Source organism: Nycticebus coucang, chromosome 4 (assembly GCF_027406575.1).
Source record: "Nycticebus coucang isolate mNycCou1 chromosome 4, mNycCou1.pri, whole genome shotgun sequence".
In the NCBI taxonomy this organism is placed as follows: Eukaryota; Metazoa; Chordata; class Mammalia; order Primates; family Lorisidae; genus Nycticebus; species Nycticebus coucang.
In genome coordinates this window covers 92,560,587-92,587,055 of record NC_069783.1, presented here as the reverse complement: position 1 = coordinate 92,587,055, position 26,469 = coordinate 92,560,587, and the positions used below count along the sequence as shown (strand labels likewise).

General features: G+C 37.0%; 1 protein-coding gene across 1 annotated transcript in view; it reads right to left on the bottom strand.

Moving 5' to 3' along the window:
* VWA3B (von Willebrand factor A domain containing 3B) overlaps positions 1-26,469 on the bottom strand; it is a 250,813-nt gene that overhangs the window by 108,388 nt on the left and 115,956 nt on the right. The window contains exons 11-12 of the mRNA XM_053588419.1: positions 21,068-21,206; positions 19,629-19,760 (exon numbers count right to left, since the gene is read on the bottom strand). Coding sequence (XP_053444394.1) covers positions 19,629-19,760; positions 21,068-21,206 — 271 coding nt within the window. The remainder of the gene's footprint in view (positions 1-19,628; positions 19,761-21,067; positions 21,207-26,469) is intronic.

Here is a 26,469-nt window from a genome sequence, read left to right as displayed (position 1 = left end):
CAAGTAGCCTAAGGGTGGGGTCTGAGCCGCGTTGCAGCCCTAACCCTCAGGGGCAGAGTGAGACCGATTTTGGCACACTGGTAAGTGGATAGCCACTTCAGCAGTGATTCCAGCAAAAAGCACTTTACTGGGAAAGCTTCTGCTCAGCAAATTTACAAGTTCAAAGTGCCTTTTAAGTGGGCTGAAGAGAGATTTAGGGTATCTACCCGCTGGGGTTTGAGAAATCACCAGCCTCCAGTCGTATCAGAACTGTGATTATCATCTCATACCCCAGAAGACCACATGTTGCCCAGACAATATTCAACAACATATACGTACTGCTTTGTTTTTGGTTGTGTTTTTTGTTTTGTTTTGTTTTTTTTGGTTTGGTTGTTTTTTTGTTTATTTTGATGATGATGTTGATGTTGTTTTGTTTTTTAATTTCAACCTTTTCCATACAGATACTTTTTCTTTCTCAATTTTTCTAGTTTAATTATAATTTCCCATTGCTGCCTTTTTCAATAACTAGAACTTCATTTTTGCTAGTGTTTCTACTGCTATTATTTGGTTTTTCACCCAATTTTATCCCGTAAAGTTTTCTGTTTGCTTGTTTTGGTTTGATTTATAGCATTTTTGTCTTTCCTCTCTACTTGGTGGAGGTGGGGTACTGTGTCTGATCAGGTTAGCAAAGAGCTGCTGATCTCAAGGGAACCACCCAACTGGGCACCCCCATAAGGTGGGTCTTTTTAAGGTTGTGTCAAAGTACCCTACTGTACACCTATATTGCTCTGTCTCCCTCTTTCTGTGCCTCTCTTCTTTTTGTCAATATTCCTTTTACCCACCCCCTCTCCTTTGTCTATTTTTTTTTCTTATCACTCTGTCCCCCTTGCTTTCATCCCTTTCTTGCTCTTCAACCTTCTCACCCTTCTAGTCCTGTACCAAAAGAACTCATCGAACCCTTAGTCCACAGGCACGAGAACTTAAAGAGCAAGAGGAAGTGAAAGGAAAATTAGGGCAAGGAAACAGATAAAAGAAATCACCCATGAGGAAGAATCAGCAGAAAACTCCAGGCAACATGAAGAACCAGTCCAGAACAACCCCGCCAAGGGACCATAAGGTAGCTACTGCAGAGGATTCCACCTATACAGAAATGTCAGGAATGACAGAAAGGGAATTTAGAATACACATGTTTAAAACAATAAAAGAAATGATGGAAACAATGAAGGAAACTGCTAATAAAGTGGAAAATAACCAAAAGGAAATCCAAAAACAGAATCAAATAAGAGATGAACGATATGAAGAATATAAAAAGGATATAGCAGAGCTGAAGGAACTGAAACAGTCAATCAGGGAACTTAAAGATGCAATGGAAAGTATCAGCAACAGGTTAGACCATGCAGAAGAAAGAATTTCGGAGGTAGAAGACAAAGTTCTTGAGATAACTCAGATAGTAAAAGAGGCAGAAAAGAAGAGAGAGAAAGCAGAACGTTCACTGTCAGAATTATGGGACTTTATGAAGCGTTCCAACATAGGAGTTATAGGAATCCCAGAAGGGGAAGAAGAATGCCCCAGAGGAATGGAAGCTATACTAGAGAATATTATAAAAGAAAATTTCCCAAATATCACCAAGGATTCTGACACACTGCTTTCAGAGGGCTATCGGACCCCAGGTCACCTCAACTCTAACTGAGCTTCTCCCAGACACATTGTGATGAACCTGTCCAAAGTCAAGACAAAAGAAAAGATTCTGCAAGCTGCCAGGAGTACACGCCAGTTGACCTACAGGGGCAAATCCATCAGAGTGACCACAGACTTCTCTAATGAAACTTTCCAAGCAAGAAGACAATGGTCATCTACCTTTAATCTACTTAAACAGAACAATTTCCAGCCCATAATTCTGTACCCTGCTAAACTAAGCTAAAAAATTGACGGAGAAATCAAATCATTTACGGATATACAAACATTGAGGAAATTCACCACAACAAGACCAGCTCTACAGGAAATACTTCAACCTGTTCTGCACACTGACCACCACAATGGATCAGCAGCAAAGTAAGAACTCAGAAATTAAAGGACAGAACCTAACCTCCACACTGATGCAAAAGATAAAACTAAGCAATGGACTCTCACAAAATAAGACGAATAGAATACTACCACACTTATCAATTATCTCAATAAATGTTAATGGCTTGAAGTCCCCACTGAAGAGACATAGATTGGCTGACTGAATTAAAAAACACAAGCCATCCGTTTGCTGTCTGCAAGAAACACACCTGGCTTCAAAAGACAAATTAAAGCTCCGAGTCAAGGGTTGGAAGACAATTTTTCAGGCAAATGGAATTCAGAAGAAAAGAGGAGTTGCAATCTTATTTTCAGATTCATGTGGATTTCAAGCAACTAAAGTCAAAAAAGACAAAGATGGTCACTTTATATTGGTCAAGGGAAAAATACAACAAGAAGACGTTTCAATTGTAAATATTTATGCACCCAATTTAAATGTTCCCAGATTCTTGAAACAGACCTTACTCAGTCTGAGCAATATGATATCTGATAATACCATAATAACAGCGGATTTTAACACTCCTCTTACAGAGCTGGACAGATCCTCTAAACAGAAATTAAACAAAGATATCAGAGATTTAAATGAGACCCTAGAACAACTGTGCTTGATAGACACATATAGAACACTCCATCCCAAAGATAAAGAATATACATTCTTCTCATTACCCCATGGAACATTCTCCAAAATTGATCATATCCTGGGACACAAAACAAATATCAACAGAATCAAAAGAATTGAAATTTTACCTTGTATCTTCTCAGACCATAAGGCACTAAAGGTGGAACTCAACTCTAACAAAAACGCTCGACCCCACACAAAGGCATGGAAATTAAACAATCTTCTGTTGAATAACAGATGGGTGAAGGAAGAAATAAAACAGGAAATCATTAACTTCCTTGACCATAACAACAATGAAGACACAAGCTACCAAAACCTGTGGGATACTGCAAAAACAGTTTTGAGAGGAAAATTCAGCGCTTTAGATGCCTACATTCAAAAAACAGAAAGAGAGCACATCAACAATCTCACAAGCCATCTTACGGAATTGGAAAAAGAAGAACAATCTAAGCCTAAACTCAGTAGAAGAAAAGAAATATCCAAAATCAAATCAGAGATCAATGAAATTGAAAACAAAAGAATCATTCAGAAAATTAATGAAACAAGGAGTTGGTTTTTTGAAAAAATAAATAAAATAGATAAACCATTGGCCAGACTAACGAGGAATAGAAAAGTAAAATCTCTAGTAACATCAATCAGAAATGATAAAGGGGAAATAACAGCTGATCCCACAGAGATACAAGAGATCATCTCTGAATACTACCAGAAACTCTATGCCCAGAAATTTGACAATGTGAAGGAAATGGATCAATATTTGGAATCACACCCTCTCCCTAGACTCAGCCAGGAAGAAATAGAACTCCTGAACAGACCAATTTCAAGCACTGAGATTAAAGAAACAATAAAAAATCTTCCAACCAAAAAATGCCCTGGTCCAGATGGTGTCACTCCAGAATTCTATCAAACCTTCAAGGAAGAGCTTATTCCTGTACTGCAGAAATTATTCCAAAAAATTGAAGAAGAAGGAATCTTCTCCAACACATTCTATGAAGCAAACATCACCCTGATACCAAAACCAGGAAAAGACCCAAATAAAAAGGAGAATTTCAGACCAATCTCACTCATGAACATAGATGCAAAAATTCTCAACAAAATCCTAGCCAATAGATTACAGCTTATCATCAAAAAAGTCATTCATCATGATCAAGTAGGCTTCATCCCAGGGATGCAAGGCTGGTTTAACATACGCAAGTCCATAAATGTTATCCACCATATTAACAGAGGCAAAAATAAAGATCACATAAACCTCTCAATAGATGCAGAAAAAGCATTTGATAAAATCCAGCATCCTTTTCTAATTAGAACACTGAAGAGTATAGGCATAGGTGGCACATTTCTAAAACTGATTGAAGCTATCTATGACAAACCCACAGCCAATATTTTACTGAATGGAGTAAAACTGAAAGCTTTTCCTCTTAGAACTGGAACCAGACAAGGTTGTCCTCTGTCACCTTTACTATTCAACGTAGTGCTGGAAGTTCTAGCCAATACAATTAGGCAAGACAAGGAAATAAAGGGAATCCAAATGGGAGCAGAGGAGGTCAAACTCTCCCTCTTTGCTGACGACATGATCTTATACTTAGAGAACTCCAAAGACTCAACCACAAGACTCCTAGAAGTCATCAAAAAATACAGTAATGTTTCAGGATATAAAATCAATGTCCACAAATCAGTAGCCTTTGTATACACCAATAACAGTCAAGATGAGAAGCTAATTAAGGACACAACTCCCTCCACCATAGTTTCAAAGTAAATGAAATACCTAGGAATATACCTAACGAAGGAGGTGAAGGACCTCTATAAAGAAAACTATGAAATCCTCAGAAAGGAAATAGCAGAGGATATTAACAAATGGAAGAACATACATGCTCATGGCTGGGAAGAATCAACATTGTTAAAATGTCTATACTTCCCAAAGCAATCTACCTATTCAATGCCATTCCTATCAAAATACCAACATCATACTTTCAAGATTTGGAAAAAATGGTTCTGCGTTTTGTATGAAACTGGAAAAAACCCCGTATAGCTAAGGCAGTTCTTAGTAATAAAAATAAAGCTGGGGGCATCAGCATACCAGATTTTAGTCTGTACTACAAAGCCATAGTGGTCAAGACAGCATGGTACTGGCACAAAAACAGAGACATGGACACTTGGAATTGATTTGAAAACCAAGAAATGAAACTAACATCTTACAACCACCTAATCTTCGATAAACCAAACAAGAACATACCCTGGGGGAAAGACTCCCTATTCAATAAATGGTGTTGGGAGAACTGGATGTCTACATGTAAAAGACTGAAACTGGACCCACACCTTTCCCCACTCACAAAACTTGATTCAAGATGGATAAAGGACTTAAATTTAAGGCATGAAACAATAAAAATCTTCAAAGAAAGCATAGGAAAAACACTGGAAGATATTGTCCTGGGGAAAGACTTCATGAAGAAGATTGCCATCGCAATTGCAACGACAACAAAAATAAACAAATGGGACTTCATTAAACTGAAAAGCTTCTGTACAGCTAAGGAGACAATAACCAAAGCAAAGAGACAACCTACACAATGGGAAAGGATATTTGCATATTTTCAATCAGACAAAAGCTTGATAACTAGGATCTATAGAGAACTCAAATTAATCCACACAAAAAAAGCCAACAATCCCATATATCAATGGGATATGAATAGAACCTTCTATTCAATAGAGACATGAATAGAACCTTCTCTAATGATGACAGACGAATGGCTAACAAACAGATGGAAAAATGTTCATCACCTCTATATATTAGAGAAATGCAAATCAAAACAACCCTGAGATATCATCTAACCCCAGTGAGAATGGCCCACATCACAAAATCTCAAAACTGCAGATGCTGGCGTGGATGTGGAGAGAAGGGAACACTTTTACACTGCTGGTGGGACTGCAAACTAGTACAACCTTTCTGGAAGGAAGTATGGAGAAACCTCAAAGCACTCAAGCTAGACCTCCCATTTGATCCTGCAATCCCAGTACTGGGCATCTACCCAAAGGAAAAAAATCCTTTTATCATAAGGACACTTGTACTAGACTGTTTATTGCAGCTCAATTTACAATTGCCAAAATGTGGAAACAGCCTAAATGCCCACCAACCCAGGAATGGATTAACAAGCTATGGTATATGTATACCATGGAATACTATTCAGCTATTAAAAAAAATGGAGACTTTAAATCCTTCTTATTAACCTGGATGGAAGTGGAAGACATTATTCTTAGTAAAGCATCACAAGAATGGAGAAGCATGAATCCTATGTACTCAATTTTGATATGGGGACAATTAATGACAATTAAGGTTATGGGGGGTGGGAAAGCAGAAAGAGGGACAGAGGGAGGGGGGTGGGGCCTTGAAAAAAATCAGTAAGTTAGGCATTATCTTTGATAAGATATTATAAAATACGTCTTTTGGTGCTTTTGTATAATATTGACCAAAAGGAAGACTAAAATGTCCCTGAGCAGAAAATTTATTTGGGGGGTTCTTTTATAATTTCAGGATATTAGGGGTTCAAATGTTCTGGTGACATGAATTCTATTTGTATAGTTTCAGTCAAAGTTACAAATGTGCCCCTTCACAAAGACAGGATGCATTGTGTCCAATAGGTGTGAAGTTAGGCATAATTTAACTCATTTTTTAGGTGATGAAACTGAGGTTTATATATTTCCACTAATAAGAAATGGAGCAAAGTTTGAAATTCTTTCTCTACCGCTTACGTCCACACCCACTCGAGTATGCCCATCTGTCTTCTGATTATTTTTCCCTCATCATTACAACTTGAATGTTTCCTGATTCTTAATTTCAACCATATTTTTCATTCTGAAATTTATACAAGGGCTTCTTATCTTGAGGTTTACATAATCACCTTCAATACAGGCTTGTTAGTTTAAAAAAAAAATAAAAATAAAAAAATAATAAAAGAGTTTCAGAAAAGAGAGGAGAAAGAGTGTGGCCCTTTAAAAGTATTCAAGAAATAATGGCTAAAAATAACTAAGTGAATGATACAAAAACTACAATTCAAGAAGCTGAGCAAATCTCAAGTAAGATGAAACCAAAGAAATCTACACCGAGATACATTGCATTAGAATTCCTGAAAACTAAAAAAAGCAAAGAAAAATATCAAAAATAGCCAAAGAGAAATAACACATTGCCTATAAAAGAACATCAATTCAAATGACAGCAGTTTCTCATCTGAAACCATAGAAACCAGAGGGAAGTGGCACAACATTTTTCAAGTGCTAAAAGAAAAGAACTGCCGCCATGAATCATATATTTGTTGCAAATATCCTCCAGGGTTGGAAGAGAAGGAAAATTATGGAAATTTATTGCTGGGAAACCTACCCTTAAAGAATGGCCAGTGGAAGCTCTCAAAATAGACAACAATAATAGAAGATTGGACTTTTAGAAAGGAAAGAACAACGGAATGGGTAAATATAAAAGTAAGCACAAAACACAATCCTTAACTTCGTCAGTTTCTTTAACTGTTTTTTATGATTGTAGCAAAAGTTTAACAGCATCAAATATGGTGTATAATGTATGTAAAGGAAAATTTTAAACAATTACATTTTTAAAATGTTCAGAGTAAAGGGACCTAAATAGAAGTAAGATTTGTAGACTTAACTTGAAGTAGTAAGCCATCAATATCAGTAGGCTGTGATAAGTTATATATATGCATAAGGAAATACCCAGAGAAGCCATTTACAAAACTATACAAAGCAATACAAATAAACACCATACAAATATGTCAAAACAAAATACTAATCAGTGCTCAAAGAACCCATCAGAAGGCAGTAAAAAAGAGAGAAATGAGAAACAGAGGAAATATACAGAAAACCAATAATTAAAGGAGAGATTTAAACCTTAAATATCAATAATTACTATATAAATAAATGGTTGATACATGCCAATTACATGACAGAGGTCGAAGTGTGGACAAAAATCATGACCCTACTCTACACTGTCTATAGGAAACTCATTTTAGGCATAACGACATAAATAGGTTGAAAGTAAAAGTATGGAAAAGATATCTTATGAAAATATTTATTTCTAAAAAGAAAGAGTAACTATATTAATATCATATAAAGTAAATTGTAAAGCAAAGAAATTCACTAGGGGCAAAAATGAGATTACATGATGATAAAAAAGCTCAATCCACCAAGAAGATAACAATCCTAAATACGTATGCACCAAACATACGTGAACCAAAATCTGATGAAGCTGAACCAAAAATGAACCAAATCTGATGAAGCTGAAAAGAAAAACAGACAAATCAACAATTATGGGGTCTTCAGTACCTCAAATTTATTGTTTATTTCAATAGATTTAGAGGTGGTTTTTACAAGTGCTTTTTGTTATGTTCATAAATTGTATAATGTTAAAATCATGACTTTCCACGTATCCATCAGCAGTATAACATACAATTGTATCCAAATGATAATTTTTTTAATCTCTCACTCCCTTCTTTCTTTCCCTGTTGTTAGTCTCCAATGTGTATTACATATGGTCATACATTTTAGGACCACACCCATTGTTTAGCTTCCACTTATGTAATACTCTGCTCTTAAAGGTTGACAGAACAATTAAATAATCAACATTGATGTTGAAAAACTGAACCTTACCTTCAACTAACCAGACCTAATTAACAGTTATAGAACACTCCACCCAAGAACAGAATAGTCTTTTCAAGCAAATATTGAATATCACACAGATAGACCATGTTTTGAGTTGTAGAACAATATTTAACAAATTTAAAAGAATTAAAATGGTACAGAGTATGTTCTCTGACCATAATGGAATCAAAATAGAAATCAATAATGGCAAGACAACATGAAAATTTTCAAACAGTTGGAAATTTTTAAAAAATACTTTAAATAATTCATGGCTCAAATACGGCTATCACAAAGAAAATACGAATTGAAATAGGTGGGATCACACCTGTGGTGCATATTACAGGGGTATTTGCGAAACTTGGTAAATGTAGAATGTAAATGTTTTGGCACAGTAACTGAGATAACGCCGGAAAGGCTATGTTAACCACTGTGATAAAAATGTGTCAAATGGTTTATGAAGCGAGTCTATGATGCCCCATGATCATATCAATGTATACAGTTAAGATTTAATAAAAAAAAAAAAAAAAAAAGAAATAGCTGGGCGTTGTGGCAGGCGCCTGTAGTCCCAGCTACTTGGGAGGCTGAGGCAAGAGAATCGCTTAAGCCCAGGAGTTGGAGGTTGCTGTGAACTGTGTGATGCCACGGCACTCTACTGAGGGCCATAAAGTGAGACTCTGTCTCTACAAAAAAAAAAAAAAAAAGAATTGAAATAGAACTATCTGAAAACTAAGCAAAATGTTTAAATTTGTGGGATGCAGGTAACATAGTGCTAAGAGAAATTTATGGCACTGAGATTTTACATAAGAAAAAAGGAAATATTTCAAAACAATGATCTATATGTTCCTACCTCAAGAACCTAGTAAGAGATGAGCAAAAGAAACTCAAAGCAAGAAAAAAGAAGGAAATCATAAAGATAAGAGCAGAAATCAATGAAATTCAAAGAATAAAATAAAAGGAAAAATTAATGAAACAAAATCTGGTTTTAAAAAAACCAATAAAATCAACAAACCTCTAGTAAGGTTTCAAAGTTAATGAAAAACAACACAAGTCAATAATGTCAATAAGGATATCACAAAATCTTTTGCAGTCATGAATAAGATAATAAGAAAACATTGTGAAAAACTTCATGCTTATAAATTCAACAACTTAGAAGAAATGGAATAATTTCTCAAAAACTACAACCTGTCATAGTCAAGATGAAATAGATAACCTGAATATTCTGATTCCTATTGAAAAAATTCAATTTGTAATTACAAAGCTCCCCCAAATAAATCTCTGGGCCCATATTGTTGTACTGGAGAATTTTATTAAGCAGTCAAAGAAGAATTAACACACTGTCCAACTCACTTTATGAAGCCACTATTACTCTGACACCCCAAAGATAGCACCCACACAAAAAGACTACAGATGGATATTTCTCATGAACTTAAACAAAAAAATTCCCACCCAAATTTTAGCAAATTTAATCCAACAGTGTATAAAATGAATAATACATCATTACCAAGTGGGATTTATTCCATGCTAGCAGAGCTGGTTCAGAATTCAAAAATTAAACAATGTAATCCACTAGCAACAGTTCAATGAAGAAAAATCGTATAATCATATCAACTTACACAGAAAAGAATTTGAAAACTTCAATTCTCATTCAATATAAAAACTTAGTACATTTGGGCGGCACCTGTGGCTCAAAGGAGTAGGGCGCCAGCCCCATATACTGGAGGTGGTGGGTTCAAACCTGGCCCGGACCAAAAAACAAAACAAAACAAACAAACAACAAAAAAACACCTTAGTACATTAGGAATAGAATGGGACTTTCTCAATCTCACAAATAGCATGTACAAAAAACCTGCAGCTAACATCATATACTTAATGGTGAAAGACTGAATTCTTTTCCTTTATGATTTAGGAAAAAGACTAGTAAGTCTGCTTTTATCATGCTTATCCAACATTAACTGGAAATTCTAGCCACTGCAATTAGGCAAAGAAATACAAATTATAAAAATTGGGAAAAGAATAAACACAATTCTGTTTGCAAATTACTCAATTGTCTGCATAGAATACCCCATGAAGTAAAGTTGTCCCTTGGTATCCTCGGGACATTGGTCCAAGACCCTTTGTATATACCAAAATCTGAGGATGCTCAAGTCCCTTATATAAAATGGCATAGCATTTGCATATAACCTACATACATTTTAAATTATCTCTAGATTACTTGTAATACCTAACAAAATGTAAATGCTGTATAACTACATAGTTGTCATACTGTATTGAATACACAATGCAGAATCTGCAGATACAGAGGGCCAATTTAATATAAAAAAATAAAACTCCTAGAATAAGTAAGCCCAGTAAGGTAAAAAACAACAGCAACAATAAGATTCACGCAAAAAAACCCAATTGCATTTCTATATACTGGCAATGAACAAGTGGAAACTAAAATAAAAAATATAATACCACTTATAATTGCTCCAAAGAAAATGAAATATTTAGCATACACTTAATGAAACACATATAGGATCTGTGTACTGAATTTATGAAACGTTGATTAAAGAAAACAAAGAAGACTGGATACTTGGAGAGACATATTGTATTTATGGACTGAAGGAATCAACATCGTAAAGATGTCAATTCTTCCTAATTGGATTATAGGTTTAAGGCAATGCCCCAAAATATCAGCACCATTTTTAATAGACATAAAGAAGCTTGTTTTAAAATTCTATATTGATGGCTCAGTGCCCATAGCACAGTGGTTATAGTGCCGGCCACTTGCACCGAGGCTGACAGGTTCAAACCTGGCCCAGGCCTGCTAAACAACAAAGACAACTGCAGCAACAACAACTACAAAATAGCTGGGCATTGTGGTGATCGCCTGTAGTCCCAGCTACTTTGGAAGCTGAGGCAGGAGAATTGCTTCAGCCCAAGAGTTTGAGGTTGCTGTGAGCTTTGATGCCATGGCACTCTACCAAGGGCAACATAGTAAGACTCTGTCTCAAAAAAAAAAAAAAGAAAAGAAAAAATTCTATATTGAGGCTCAGTGCCCGTAGCACAGAGATTATGGCACCAGCCACATACACCGAGGCTGGTGGGTTTGAACCTGGCCCAGGCCAGCTAAAACAACAATGACAACTGCAACAAAAAATAGCCAGGCGATGTGGCAGATGCCTATAGTCCCAGCTACTTGGGAGGCTGAGGCAAGAGAATTGCTTAAGTCCAGAAGTTTGAGGTTGCTGTGAGCTGTTGACACCAAGGCACTCTACCGAGTGTGACATTGTGAGACTCTATCTTAAAAAAACAAAACAAAAATTTTATGTTGAAAATAAAGGCTCTAGAATATCCAAAACAATTTTGGAAAAGAAATGTAAAGTGGGAAAAGTAATTTTTCCTGGTCTTAAGGCTCACTATCCAGTTATCAAGAAAGCATGGTCCTAGTAAAGACATTAGTGTGTATAATAATAGAACAGACTATAGAAGCCCGATAGAGACCTGAAGATGTAGCTAATCAATTTTTGGCAAAGGAACAAAGGCAATTCAATGGAGGAGGGATAATCTTTTCAATAAACAGTATTGGAGCAAATGAACATATATAGGCAAAAAACAAAAACACACTAAAAAGCCCTTAACCTAAATTTCACACCTTATACAAATATTAATTCAAAACAGATTATAGTAAAATGTAAAATCATAATAGTTCTAGGGAAAAAGAAACAAAAATATAGGAACTAAAATTCAGAAGAGTCCTTAGTCCTGGTATCTTCAAATGAATAAAAATAGTTATGAAACATACCAAAATTTATGGGATACAGCTAAAGTAAATAGAGGAATATCTGTGTCACTAAATTTTTAGGTCAAAATAGAGAAAGGCCTTTTTTTTTTTTTAAAGAAAGCAAGCAGAAAGAGAAAAATAATAAAGAGCAGAAATCAATGAAATTAAAAACATTTAAAGAAATTAGAAAATCAATGAAATAAAAAACAGGCTCTTTGGAAAAATCAGTAAAGCTGAGAGAAAAAGAGAATCTCTTCAACCTAATCAAGAAAAAAAAAGACCATAAAAATTATCAATATTAGAAATGAATAAAGAGACATCAATGCAGACCCCACAAAGATCAAAGGAGTGCTAAGGGAATACTGCAAACTTCTATGCCCATAAATTCAACACTTTGAAAGAAATGGACCACTTCTCTCCAAAAACCAAATAACCAAAACTAACTCAAACAGACACAGAGAATGTGAATAGTCCTATATATATTAAAGAAGTTAAATTTATAGTTTAAAAACTTCCAACAAAGAAAACTCAAGGCCCAGATGGTCTCATTGGTAAATTCCATCAAACAGTTAAGGAAAAACAACATAAATTCTACACAATCTCTTCCAGAAAAAACGAAAAGTGAGTACTTCCTGATCAGTATTATGAAGTCAACATTTCCTGATACCAAAATTAGACAACAGTTTCTAAGAAAAGAAATCTACAGACCTATATTCCTCATAAACATAGACACAAGAATTTTCAACAGGTATATTAGCAAATTCAGTACAGAATACAGAAAATGTACAATACATCATGAACAAGTGGAGATTATCCCAGGAATGTAAGGCCAATTCAATATTCAGACGAGATCGGGCGTGTTCAGGGTGGTATGGCCATAGACTCAATTCAATATTCAAAACTAAATTGATAGGATTCACCATATTAACACAGAACAGATCAGCTCAGTAGATGCGGAAGACACTTGACAAAATTCAACATTCATTTATGGTACTAATTCTTGGCAAACCAAAAATTGAAGAGAACATTATTTATATAAAGCACAGCTACCAAAAAAAAAATCCCCTAAAACTAGTGAAGTATTTAATGGTGAAAGACTGAATGCTCCCCCTCTAAGATCAGGGAAAAAAGCAAGTATGTCCTCTCTTGCCACTTCTTTTCAACATAATACTGAAAGTCCTAAATAGTGCATTAAAGCAAGAAAAAGAAATAAATGCTATATAGGTTGGATAAGAAAAAAAAATGAAATCATCTCCATTATTCTTAGGAAACATTATTGAAAATCCCAAGTAATCTATAACAAAGCTCCAAGAACAAGTGAGGTTAACCAGGTCAAAAGACCCAAGGTCAATATAAAAAATTAATTGTAATAAACAATTAAAATGTATAATGTACCATTTATAATAATAACAAAAAAGACTTAAATGGAGAGATAAACAGTGTTAAAATATCGATTCTGAATCTGAACTATAGATTTAATGTAATCTCAATCAAAATCCCAGTACACCTTTTGGATTCAACAACTGATTCTAAAATATATAAGGCAAGTCAAATAAACTATAATAGTAAAAAGAAAAAAAAAATAGGAAACAAGCAAAAATTTATAGAATTTTCGTTAGTTAATTTCAAGACTTAGTGTAAAGTGACAGTAATAATGACAGCATGATGTTGGCAAAAATGTACACATCTAGTTTAATGAAATAGAAATCAACCCACATGGATTTAGTCAAATGTTGTTTGTTTTTTTTTTTTAGTCAAATGATTTTTAACAAAGAAACAAAGGTAGAGAAAATAGTTATGTCAACAAATGACACTGGACCATCCTCACACTTTATATGTGTACAAAAATAAACTCATAATGGACCCTAGTTCTTTTTTTTTTTTTTTTTTTTTTTTGTGGTTTTTGGCCAGGGCTGGGTTTGAACCCACCACCTCCGGCATACGGGACCGGCACCCTACTCCTTGAGCCACAGGCGCCACCCTGGACCCTAGTTCTTAAAAAAAGAATGTATAACCATACATTTTGGGATTAAAGCAGGAGAAAACCTGCATGACTTTGGGTTTAGCAGAGTGTTTTGATATGTCACCCAAAGCACAATCCATAAAGAAAAATTGGTAACTTGGATTCTATCAGAATTAAAAACTAGAATGAAAAGACAAGCCATAAACGGGGAAAAAATATTTGCAAATTGAACATCTGAGAAAGGGCCACGTCCAGAATATATGAAGAAATTCAATCTTTTTTTTTTTTTTTGCCGGGGCTGGGTTTGAACCCCCCACCTCTGGTATATGGGGCTGGCACCCTACTCCTTTGAGCCACAGGCACTGCCCAAGAAATTCAATATTAAGAAAACGAACAACTCAACTAAAAACTGGGCACCATATTTGAACAGGTACTTCACCAAAGATAGATGGATGGCAAATAAGCATGAAAACATTAGTATTAAGTAAATGCATTAATATTAAATGAACAAAATTAAAACTACAATAGGAAACCACTAGACATACTCTAGCTATCTTAGAATTGCTAAAATAAAAATAGTTTGGCAATATCAAATGCTGAAGAAGAGATAAAATAGTTGAAACTCTCATACAGTGCTGATGGGAACGCAAAATGGTACAGCCACTTTGGAAACCGTTTGGAAAATAGTTTGGCAGTCTTTTACAAAGTTAAACATATACTTAGTATATTGGCCAGCAAACTTGCTTTTAGGTATTTATTTATATCCCAGTGAAATAAAAACTTGATGTTGGAAACTATTCTCCATTGGTCTTGCATTCCTACGTATCTTGCCAGCAGAGACACTGTCTGTTCTGGTCTTTTCAAGATGTTTATATAGGGAACAGCTTTGGGAAACAGAAATAATGTCTCATTTCAAAGCAAAGAGCAGGCATAAAGATAATATCTTGTCTGGTATAAAGATAATACCTAACTCTAGCGCAAAGGACCTGCATGCTTACAGTCCATTACAGAAGATATGGTTTCCCTAAATTCAGGGACCCTCTCCTTTAACACAACCTCCTGGTCCTCACTGTTTCACCCTATGAGAACCAGGGTTTAGGAAACTGGTCAAAGAAAATGCTGATACTCTGGCTACTGCTATTGCTGTGAGTAATAAAGTCCTTTGTCTGTGACCCAGGAGTCTCAGGTGTTCTGTCAGCATCCACATTAGTTTGTAAGTAAAGTAAAATCTCAGATTCTTCAGAGTCCTAAACACATGGTATCAAAAAAACCTGTAAGCAAATGTTTGCAGCAGCTTTATTTATAAGGCCCACAATGGGAAATAACACAGATCTCCTTCAACAGGAAATGCATAAACAGTTTTGCAGCCATACTCATCAATAAGATGCTGCTCATCTATAAAAAGGAACACATTCTTTTTTTTTTTTTTATTGTTGGGGATTCATTGAGGGTACAATAAGCCAGGTTACACTGATAGGAACACATTCTTAATTCATGAAACAAGTTATCTCAAATGCATCTTGGTAAGTGAAAGAAGCTAGAACCAGAAGGTTCTAGCCTATGATTTGTTTATACGAAATTCTGGAAGAGGAAAAACTAAAGGGACAGAGAAACAGATTAGTGGTTTCCAGAAAAAAGGAGGAATTGGCTACAAAGGGGCAAAAGAGAAAATTCCAGGAGTGGCAGGACTGTTCTCTTTGGTACAGTGGTGACTCTATGCATTTGTCAAAATCCATAGAAATATATACCAAAAGAGTGGTTTGTACTGTATTCAAATTAAAAAAGATTCAACTAGGATATGGGGTGACTCCAAGATGGAAAGCAGACTGCGTCCACTGACTCTTAATTGTATTCTGGATACACTGGACTGTGCAGCCAGGTTGATTATTGGACCAATTTAATTAATTAACACTGTGTGACTAAAGAGAAAAAGAACTGTACACAAGCACTATAGGTGACAAATTTGTTTCTCATGGAGTATGAGTTAGCATTTCTGAAGCACTTTACATGAATAGTAGGGGTGAATATACATGTATAAGTAAATACATCATACAGAATAAGAATCAAGTTTCCCACACTCAAAGAAGTAGCAAATAGGCAAATAGGTTCATTACAAATGAACCTTGTGGCTCTGGATGGGGGATAGAGGTACAAGTATGAATGCTTGGCTTATTTGCTTATTTAATATAAATATTGATATAGAAACATGGCTTGTGGATACATGGGCTGTTATCTATCTATCTACATGTATATATATTTTTGAGACAGAGTTTCACTCCGTCACCCTGTGTAGAGTGCCCTGGTGTCATAGCTCACAGTAACCTCAAACTCTTGGGCTCAAGAGTTCCTCTTGCTTCAGCCTCCAAGTAGCTGGGACTACAGGTATGTACCATAATGCCAAGCTAATTTTTCAATTTTCAGTAGAGATAGGGTCTCATTCTTGCTCAGGCTGGTCTCTAACTCCTCAGCTCCGGCAATCTACCTGTCTTGGCCACCCAGAGTGCTAGAATTATTATATATTTTTTTCTCTCTCTCCACTGAGAAGGCCTAGAAGCAATGACATGATCTAGCAGCAATAAGCAAACCCAAGGGGTAGGCTCTTGGTTTCTAAACACCATTTTCTAATAAAAGAAACTAAAGTTCTTGGAAAAGTGGTAGCTTCCAGGGCTGGGCTGAGAAAACACAGGATGAAATGTCTTGTACAGCTAGAAAATCAGGATGTGCTAAAGGAAAAAAGAAAAGGATGGATGCGTGTTTAAAGGACATGAGAGAGAGCCTGAAAGAGTTCCCAATGGCTAAAGTGAGAATAATTTTAATGAGGAAAAAATAAATAATAATATTGGGTTATTAGTATAAGGATAAAATAAATATCCCTGAGTTCATACTGAAATAAATACATAATTGGATAAATAAAAAGGGGAGAAAAGGGAAACACTTCTTTATGAGGAATTTCAACAAATGCATGTGAAAGGAATGAAGAATATCACCATTAGCTCACTCAAAATTGTTGCAAGGAAAAGTCACCATTGAATGCTAAAATTAGGGGGCAAAAGTTTAAGGAACGAAGGATATTTGCATAGCCTTAAAGTGTTTCCTCCCCAAACATTTATTCTTTTCAAAGGACAGATGCCACCCTAATGAAATGACCCAACCTGACATCATTGATCTTGGGCACATCCTCAACATGATGCAATGAGAAGAGCACATCTCCTCTGTGGTGTCCTTCCCCACATCCAGAACCCCATGACCATGAGAAAACATCAGACAAGATCAAACTAAAGGACATTCTACGATGTATCCTTCAAAAGTGTCAAGGTTAGGAAAGACAAGGGAACAAAAAGAAGCTCTCACACACTGGAGGGGATGAAAGAGGCATTGCCGCTAAATGTCATGTGAGATCCTGAATTGGATCTTGGAACACAAAAGGGATTTTATGGGAGAAACTGATGAAATCTGAGGAAAGTCTATAATTTAGTTAATAGTATCAATGGGAGTTTCTTAGTAGACTATGTCAGATGTGAACCTTAGAGGAAGTTAGGTGAAGGAAAATGGAAATTCTCTGTACTATTTTTTGCAACTCTTTCCTAAGTCTAAAATTCTTTCAAATTTAAAGTTAAAAACAAAGCGAAACCCTCCCACAGAATACAGGCAGCGAAACATAGCTCAGATGGTAAACAGTGCCTTTCCCCTCTGAATCCAATCTCAGTAGTCTCTTGTTGACAATGCACTGTTGAAAAGAAGGTGGCAAAGCTAGGAGAAAATAGAACCCTGGGAAGGGTGGTCGGGGTTGTGCCTGGTTGTGAACCAGTGCAGAGCAGGCTCAGAATACCTTGAGGGCAGCCAGGTTGATTATTGGACCAAACCAGCCAAAAGAATAATAGAATTGGCCTTCTTTATTATCATTTTAATTAATTAATTTTTAATTGACAATACTGTATATATTTATAGTACACAGTGTTCTGTTTTGTTATATGCATACATTGTGGAATAATTAAATCAATCTAATTAACATAATCCATTACTTCACCCACTTACATTTGTGAGGAAAATATTTAAAATCTGTACCCTGAGCAATTTCAACTATACAATACATTGTTGTTAACTATCGTCACATGCTGTGCAACAGATCTCCAAACCTTATTCCTCCTGTCCACTTAAAACTTTGTTCCCTTTGACCAACATCCCCCCAACCCCACCTTGCCTTTGCCCCCCTCCACCCATGGTAATCACCATTCTACTCTCTGCTTCTATGAGTTGGACTGTTTTATAGATTCCATGTGTAAATGAGATCACACAGTATTTTCTTTTGTGTGTTTAGCTTATTTCACTTAGCATAATGTCCTCCAGGCTCATCCATATTGTTGCAAATGACAGTATTTCTTCCTTTTTAAAAGCTTTGTGTTGTTTTTTCTTTTAAGCTTTGTATTTTGGACATTATGTAAGCAAAGGAGAATCAACGAAAATTTTCAAAGCGAGCAGAATCACACTTTACAAGAGTGATTTTTGTTTTTTATATAAAGTAGAACCCATTAGTGTTTTTATCCAGTGAGATTACATCTATATCTTGTTATCCATAGCATAAGCCCACTAATTTAAGTGAGCACCCTCTTAACAAGATATTTCCTATTACCTATAGTAAAAGAAGAGAATATATGTCACAAATAGCTTCATTGGTAATTTTATTGGTAATAACTTCCTAGAAATTTAACAAGTTAGTATGAATCTAATACTCTTTCCCAGGATAAGGTGACCAGTTAGGTCAAAATCTTACAGGCATGATTATTTCTTATAAAATAGATTTCCTCCTCCTATTTTAAAAAATAAATCCCTGGTGCAGATAAATGGCAGCACAGGCCCTGCTTTGGTTATTATTCAGAGGGACATGCTAATGTCCATTTGTGGCTTCCTGTCAAACCTGAGGCTCTAAACTCAGGCACCAAACTATTTTAAAGATGTGTGTGATCTATATTTGACTTATAAACAACAACCTTTAGTCTTAATTTTAGTGTATCTCAAATATGGGGAATTCTATTATATATAGTTCTGGAAAACTTTTAAAATCAAGTCCCAGACAAGAAAAAATTTTAGGGAAAGAAATTCCGATAGCCTGTGTAAATGCCAAGAACTGTAGTTTTCAAGGTCTCCAAGTAAAATGCAGGCCTGAGGAAGTTGCTGACCCTCCTAGCCAGGTTCTCCTGCCTCATCTCTCTTCTTGCCTTCAGTTATTCTGTGTGTTTCCACAAGTTCATTACCCTGTTAAGAACAGCTGCAATATATCCTTTGCAAGAATAACAAAGTAGAAGAAACCAATCTGAATGTCTGAGTACAAAATAAGTATATTTTGAAATATGGTTTTACAAAGGAGCTAAGACCTGAGCCAAGGGCAGATCTGGAAATAGAGTGCCGTGAATAGAAGGCTTATCTAAACTTGATGACATTGACAAATGAGGTTGGATTAATGTGACTGCTGTAAACAAAATGAGCGTCTACCTGATGCCACTGACATCTCGGGAGCACACAACACTTCTCCAGAATTTCTGTCCTGGGAATAAATTTAATGTGCTGGAGAAAACTCAGGCTCCTTCTCTCATATTTAATTTCCATTTTACCTGAATGCCTCTAATCCAGGACTGAGCCTGTTCCAAATTATCTTCATTGACTTCAGCAAGTTTCTCCCGCCAAGCAACTGCTTGACCATCAAACTTCACAAAGTTGAATTTAGTTTTATATTTCAGCTGTTCCTGTAAGAGACAATGATTATTTAACCATAAAACCACTCAAACATAAGAAAAGGCTAGGACAGCTCATAGTTGGATACCTTCTAATTTATTATTTATTTTCAGTTCAAGAAGGGAAAAATTATATTTCATAGGAAAAATCTTTTTCAAGGCAAAATGCATTTAAATAAAATTTATACAATTTGTATGTTGCAACCTTTATAAATGTGTATATATATGTATGAATGAATATATATTACATATCACATACATGTATAAGCTTATATATAATGTGTATTGAATTTAATACTAGTATTAATGGCATACCAAATAAGCACTCTAAATGCAATATATTTAAAAGAAATCCAAAACATTATCATTTTAATCATCATCTTTTAGGTAAGACTATTTTTCAGTTGCAGATTTATTCACCTGTTTTCCATCAACCTTTATTTCTCTAAGAGGTTTGTCAAATTAAAAATGTATTTCATATTTCTCAAACACTCTCCATGATTATTTCTGTAGTTAATACTTACATCAATACTACGAACTCATGGCAGTACCTGATAACTCTTTTGGAAGCTACCCTGTTTTCCCGAAAATAAAACATCCTGCAAAAATAAGACCTACTTACAGGTAAGATAAGATGTCCCCTGAAAATAAGACCTAGCGCATTTTTGGGAGCACACCTTAAAATAAGACACTGGAAGCTTCTAAACATGTGTCTACATCCCTCCCATGGGCCAGTGCACACAGAATCTATAATAAATATGCGAAATTAAAATAAAAATGCCCAGATGAATAGTATCTGGAAAACAATAGAAGTTTTCAGAATAAAGAAAAGCTGAAACAATGAACATAGAAACTCCCAGAAGCAACCCAAGCTTGATATAAAAACCCCACCAGAGAGGAGGTCTGCTTGGAAAGGAGAAATAATGATTCTTTAAGTGGCAAAGAGAGGATTTTTTTAAAAAAAATTTTTAGATTACTAAAAGGGTACAGATGAATAGGTTACATTGTTTGTGTTTATTTGGTAAAGTCCAAGTTGTAGTTGTGCCCCTCACCCAGAAGGGGTGCCATAACCCCTTACATTGTGCTTGTTAGGTGAGAGTATACCAATCCTCTTCCCTCCTCTCCTCTCCTCTTCTCCTCTCCCCCTACTTGTTTTTAATTGTTTCAAAAGAGAGCTTTTTCTGAATTGGCTTTCTTAAGGACTTTTTAGTGCAAAACTCCCTTGTTCACTGCTCATAAACAACTATAGATGATGATTGGTGGAGATGCATTTATGATACACAGGACCCCAAATGAGTGAATCTGACCCATCCATTAACCTGTATGAACTGAATGATCTTGTCCTTCACCAAGTCCAGTTTGCTCTTCATTGAGTGAGATGTATCAATGAGGACATAGATGCAATCACTATGTACTTTTCCAAAGAGGATTTGACTACTGTCCAGCAGCCATTGAATCCTAGGCAGGAAATAGGTTAAAAGCAAATGGTTAGAGCCTATGGGCAACAAGTACATCTTCCTAAATTCCTAAGAACTGGCATCTACAGAGACCAGAGCTGTGCTATGTGAGTGGATTAGTCACTTTGAGTTTCTGGGCTGGCTTTCTTATCACCCCCCTCCACTGCCCATTATCAATCCAAGTAAAACAAAACTCAGAAAATCAATGCAACAAAAACATAAATCTATGTGGGTGTCAAAGTCAAATATAAATTCCTTCTAGTTATCTGATATTTTGAAGACCCCAGCTATGACTTTAGACCATTTGTTCTTCTAATCCTGCTGGCTACAGTTAAGCTAGTAAAGCCAGCACATCCTGAAGCTTCAGTGAAGCTTATGGAGAGTATCAAGCTACCCTAGAGCCCTGTAATACCAAAGACAGTTGTGTGAGAATGGCTTCTGTGGCCTGTGCTTGGGTTCCCACCACAGGATATACATGAAGTTCACGGCAGCAGGCAAAGCCTGTTGGGTAGAAGCGAGGGAAGAGCATGGAAAAAATATTTGTAATTGAATTCAGGCAGAAGGAGGGAGCGGCGCCAGAGCTGATGGTGGCAACAATGGAAGCATTGCTTTTAGGCATCAGCATATTGAAATTGATGAGCCAGTTCCTTCTTCTGAAGTCAGTTCATATCCAGTTCCCCGCCAGATGATCCTTACATTGCAGATCTCCTGCAAGTGGCCAATAACAGAGGCGGAGACAAGATGGCTGACTGAAGCCAGGTTTCCACAGAGGCTCCATCCAGAAGGAGAGCTAAAGGACAGAAATTTAGCAAGTAACCTGGTCGATTAGAGCTGCACTAAGAGAGAAGGTTGAAGAATGCAAAACAACCCCGCTGAGGCGAGCTGCAACCCCAAGGATACAGACAAAAGGTACAAAATCCATCACCAAGCAGATGGGAATTCCCTCCCCCATGAAAACGGCTTGGAGTGCCCCACAAACAAACGAGCAGAGTTCAAAGATCCTCCCACTACACTCCACGGGAGAGACCCTCCAAAAATTAGACCTATCTTCCCTACTAGGGAGCCACAGCATTTTCCTGCCAGGCATAAAACTGTATAAAACTGTATATATTCACTACCTGCAATTCTGAGCTCCCAGAACTCCCCTCCACTCTCACTCTGAGGTCTGGAGGCCTGTCCCCCAGGAGTCCACATTCTTCGGTTATTTCTCGAGGCGTGTGGACAGGGCCTAGACTGTGGCTGGTCAGTGCTGATTCTGCGGCACAGGAGTGAGGAGAGGATGGTCGGCTGAGAGGGAACCACACTGGAGCAGCGGTGCGCGGAGGCACAGAGCAGCAGCCGTCTTTTGGCAACAATAGGGCTCACTCCCAGATATTCCAAAGCCACATCCCCTGTCTCCCTGGGCAACCAGAGGAGACCAGGCATCTTCTCAGGTGGCAACCACCTTGGAACAGATCTGGGACAGAAACGCAGGCCCCATGAGTAAAGGGTTTGCCTGAGGCTGTATCAGCCCTGGTGGAGTGCGGGGACTAGAAAACACACACGCAGAGCCGGGAAATTCCCAGGGTAGGGCTGACACAGAGGATGGCTTTACTGAGCCTAAGACACACCCTGCCCTCAGAGGATCGTCAGTCTATAGACAAAGGGAGGCAAGAGGCTAGAACTGACAGCTAACTGAATACAAACCTGCAGGAGCAAAGACAGGGCCTGAGGTGCAGGCTCTGGAAACTCAAAACAGCTTCTCTTCTGCAGGGGAATTTAGCAGGGACAGAAACAAATTCCCACAAAGTTGTTCTGTTCTCTTTTGTCAGTAACATCAATCAGGGGCAGGGCTAGAACTGAGTGAACACCCGCCAGTCTCCATCAAGCACCCGAGGTTGTCAGGCCTGACCTCCTCCTGCTGGATAGAGGCAGAGCGCAGTGGGCTGGCTGAGCACATATAGATTTCCTTGTGATTCAGGCAGGTACAAACCCCTGGAATATATGTTCACTACAGGCAACTGGGTCACAGCCCTGTGAGGCTATCAGTGAATGGGTGTGACAGAGGTGCAAGGTGGGGAAGGAGGTATAAACCTTCCCAGACTAATCTATTTGCTGGGTGGGTCCTCCTGACTTCACAGACTACCGGAGCAAGTCATATCTGAGTTGTCACCAGACCCCCTACAATCCAGTTGCCAGAGACCTTTTAAACTCTCCCACCTGAGACAGGTGCTGACTGAGACAATTGATTTGGACCTTTTGAACTGAGCCAATGACCCGAGGACTATTCAAGTGGTGTCCTGGGTGTGTGGTTGTAGGAAGGTTTGATTTTCCTTTTCCAATTCCACCCCTGTGGGGGGTGGGGTGACTTAATTGCTGGTATTTCTCCACAGCTGAGATGTCAACCCAGAGTGATTGTTTCACTAGGGTCAAACAGAAACCAGCTGAGAACAAGACAGAACCACTTAGCCCTACCACACCAAATAGGTCCCGTTTCTCAGGCATAGCACTGTACGGGTCCTCGACAAAGCTCCAGGGGGAAAATCAAACAGTGTAAAATAATCATGGGGTGGAATCAGTGGAAAAACTCTGGTAACATGAATTAACTAGAATAGATCAAACCCCACCCCCCCACAAAGGAAAGATATGGTAGATATAACTGAAGATCCCATTCATAAACAGCTGGCTGAGATGTCAGAAATCAAATTCAGAATTTGGACTACAAACAAGATTAATAGAACGGAGGAAAATTTGGAATTAGAAATTCAAGGAGAAATTCAAAAGTTGTCTCAAGAATTTAATGAATTTAAAGACAAAACCACCAAAGATTTTGACACACTGAAGCAAGAATTTGTTGCCCTCAAAGATCTGAAAAATACAGTAGAATCCATCAGTAACAGAGTGAAGCAAGCAGAAGAAAGGATTTCTGACATTGAACACAAAGCCTTTGAATGTTCCCAAACTCTCAAAGAGGAAGAGAAATGGAGAGCAAAAGAGGATCATTTCCTCAGAGAGGTCTGGGATAATTGGAAGAAGGCTAATGTCTGCCTCACTGGAATCCCTGAAAGTGATGAAGTGGCCTAGCAAGGCACAGAGGCCCTTCTCCATAAAATTATGAAAGAGAATTTTCCAGACATGCCAAAAGATTCTGAAATTCACATAGCAGACAGTTTCAGAACTGCAGCACAACTGAATCTGAACAAGACATCCCCCAGGCATGTCATAATTAACTTCACTAAAGTTAATATTTAGTAGAAAATTCTAAAAGCAGCCAGACGCAAGAAATCCATTACCTACAAAGGGAAGAATATTAGAATGATTGCAGATCTCTCTACTGAAACTTGTCAAGCCAGAAGTGGGTGGTCATCGACTTTTAATCTCCTAAAGCAAAATAACTTTCAACCCCGGATCCTGTATCCAGCTAAACTGAGTTTCATTTATGATGGAGAAATTAAATACTTTAATGACATTCATATGTTGAAGAAATTTGCCATAACCAAACGAGGTCTTCAGGATATTCTCAGACCTATCCTCCATAATGACCAGCCGAATCCTCTACCACAAAAGTAAACTCACTCAGAAACTTTTGATCAAATTCCAACTTCCACAGTGGCAAAAGGATTAAAAATGTCCACTGGACTTTCGAAAAACTCGGCACCCAAAATTTTACCGGACTTATCAATATTCTCCATTAATGTGAATGGCTTAAATGGTCCTCTAAAGAGGCACAGGTTAGCTGACTGGATACAAAAACTCAGGCCAGATATTTGCTGCCAGATATTTAAGTCACGTCTTACCTTAAAAGATAAATATAGACTTGGGGTGAAAAGATGGTTGTCCATATTTCAGGCAAATGGTAATCAGAAAAAAGCAGGTGTTGCAATTCTCTTTGCAGACACAATAGGCTTTAAACCAACAAAAGTAAGAAAGGATAAGAATGGTCACTTCATATTTGTTAAGGGTAATACTCAATACGATGAGATTTCAATTATTAATATCGATGCACCCAACCAGAATGCACCTCCATTTATAAGAGAAACTTTAACAGACATGAGCAACTTGATTTCCTCCAGCTCCATAATTGTCGGAGATTTCAACACTCCTTTGGCAGTGTTAGATAGATCCTCCAATAAGAAGCTGAGCAGAGAAATTTTAGATTTAAACCTAACCATCCAACAAGTGGATTTATCAGACATCTACAGAACATTTCATCCCAACAAAACTGAATACACATATTTATCATCAGCCCACGGAACATACTCTAAAATTGATCACATCTTAGGTCACAAGTCTAACCTCAATAAATTTAAAGGAATAGAAATTATTCCTTGCATCTTCTCGGACCACCATGGAATAAAAGTTGAACTCACTAACAACAAGAATCTGCATACTCATACAAAAACATGGAATTTAATAACCTTATGCTGAATGATAGCTGGGTCAGAGATGAGATTAAGAAGTAAATTGCCAAATTTATGAAACAAAACGACAATGAAGACACAAATTATCAGAACCTCTGGGATACCGCAAAGGCAGTCCTCTGAGGGAAATTTATAGCACTGCAAGCCTTCCTCAAGAGAATGGAAAGATAGGAAGTTAACAACTTAATGGGACATCTCAAGTAACTGGGAAAGGAAGAATATTCCAACCCCAAACCCAGTAGAAGAAAAGAAGTAACCAAAATTAGAGCAGAATTAAATGAAATTGAAAACAAAAGAATTATACAACAGATCAATAAATCAAAAAGTTGGTTCAATAAAATAGATAAAACTTTGGCTAACCTAACCAGGAAAAAAAGAGTAAAATTTCTAATCTCATCAATCAGAAACGATAAAGACAAAATAACAACAGACTCCTCAGAAATTAAAAAAATCCGGGCGGTGCCTGTGGCTCAAGGAGTAGGGCACCAGTCCCATATGCCGGAGGTGGCGGGTTCAAACCCAGCCCCGGCCAAAAAATCACAAAAAAAAAAAGAAATTCAAAAAATCCTTAATGAATATTACAAGAAACTTTATTCTCAGAAATATGAAAATCTTAAGGAAATTGACCAATACTTAGAAGCATGTCACCTTCCAAGACTTAGCCAGAATCAAGTGGAAATGTTGAACAGGCCCATATCAAGTTCGGAAATATCATCAACCATACAAAATCTCCCTAAAAAGAAAAGCCCGGGACCAGATGGTTTCACGTCTGAATTCTACCAAATCTTTAAAGAGGAATTAGTACCTATATTACTCAACCTGTTCCAAAATGTAGAAAAAGAAGGAAGACTACCCAACATGTTC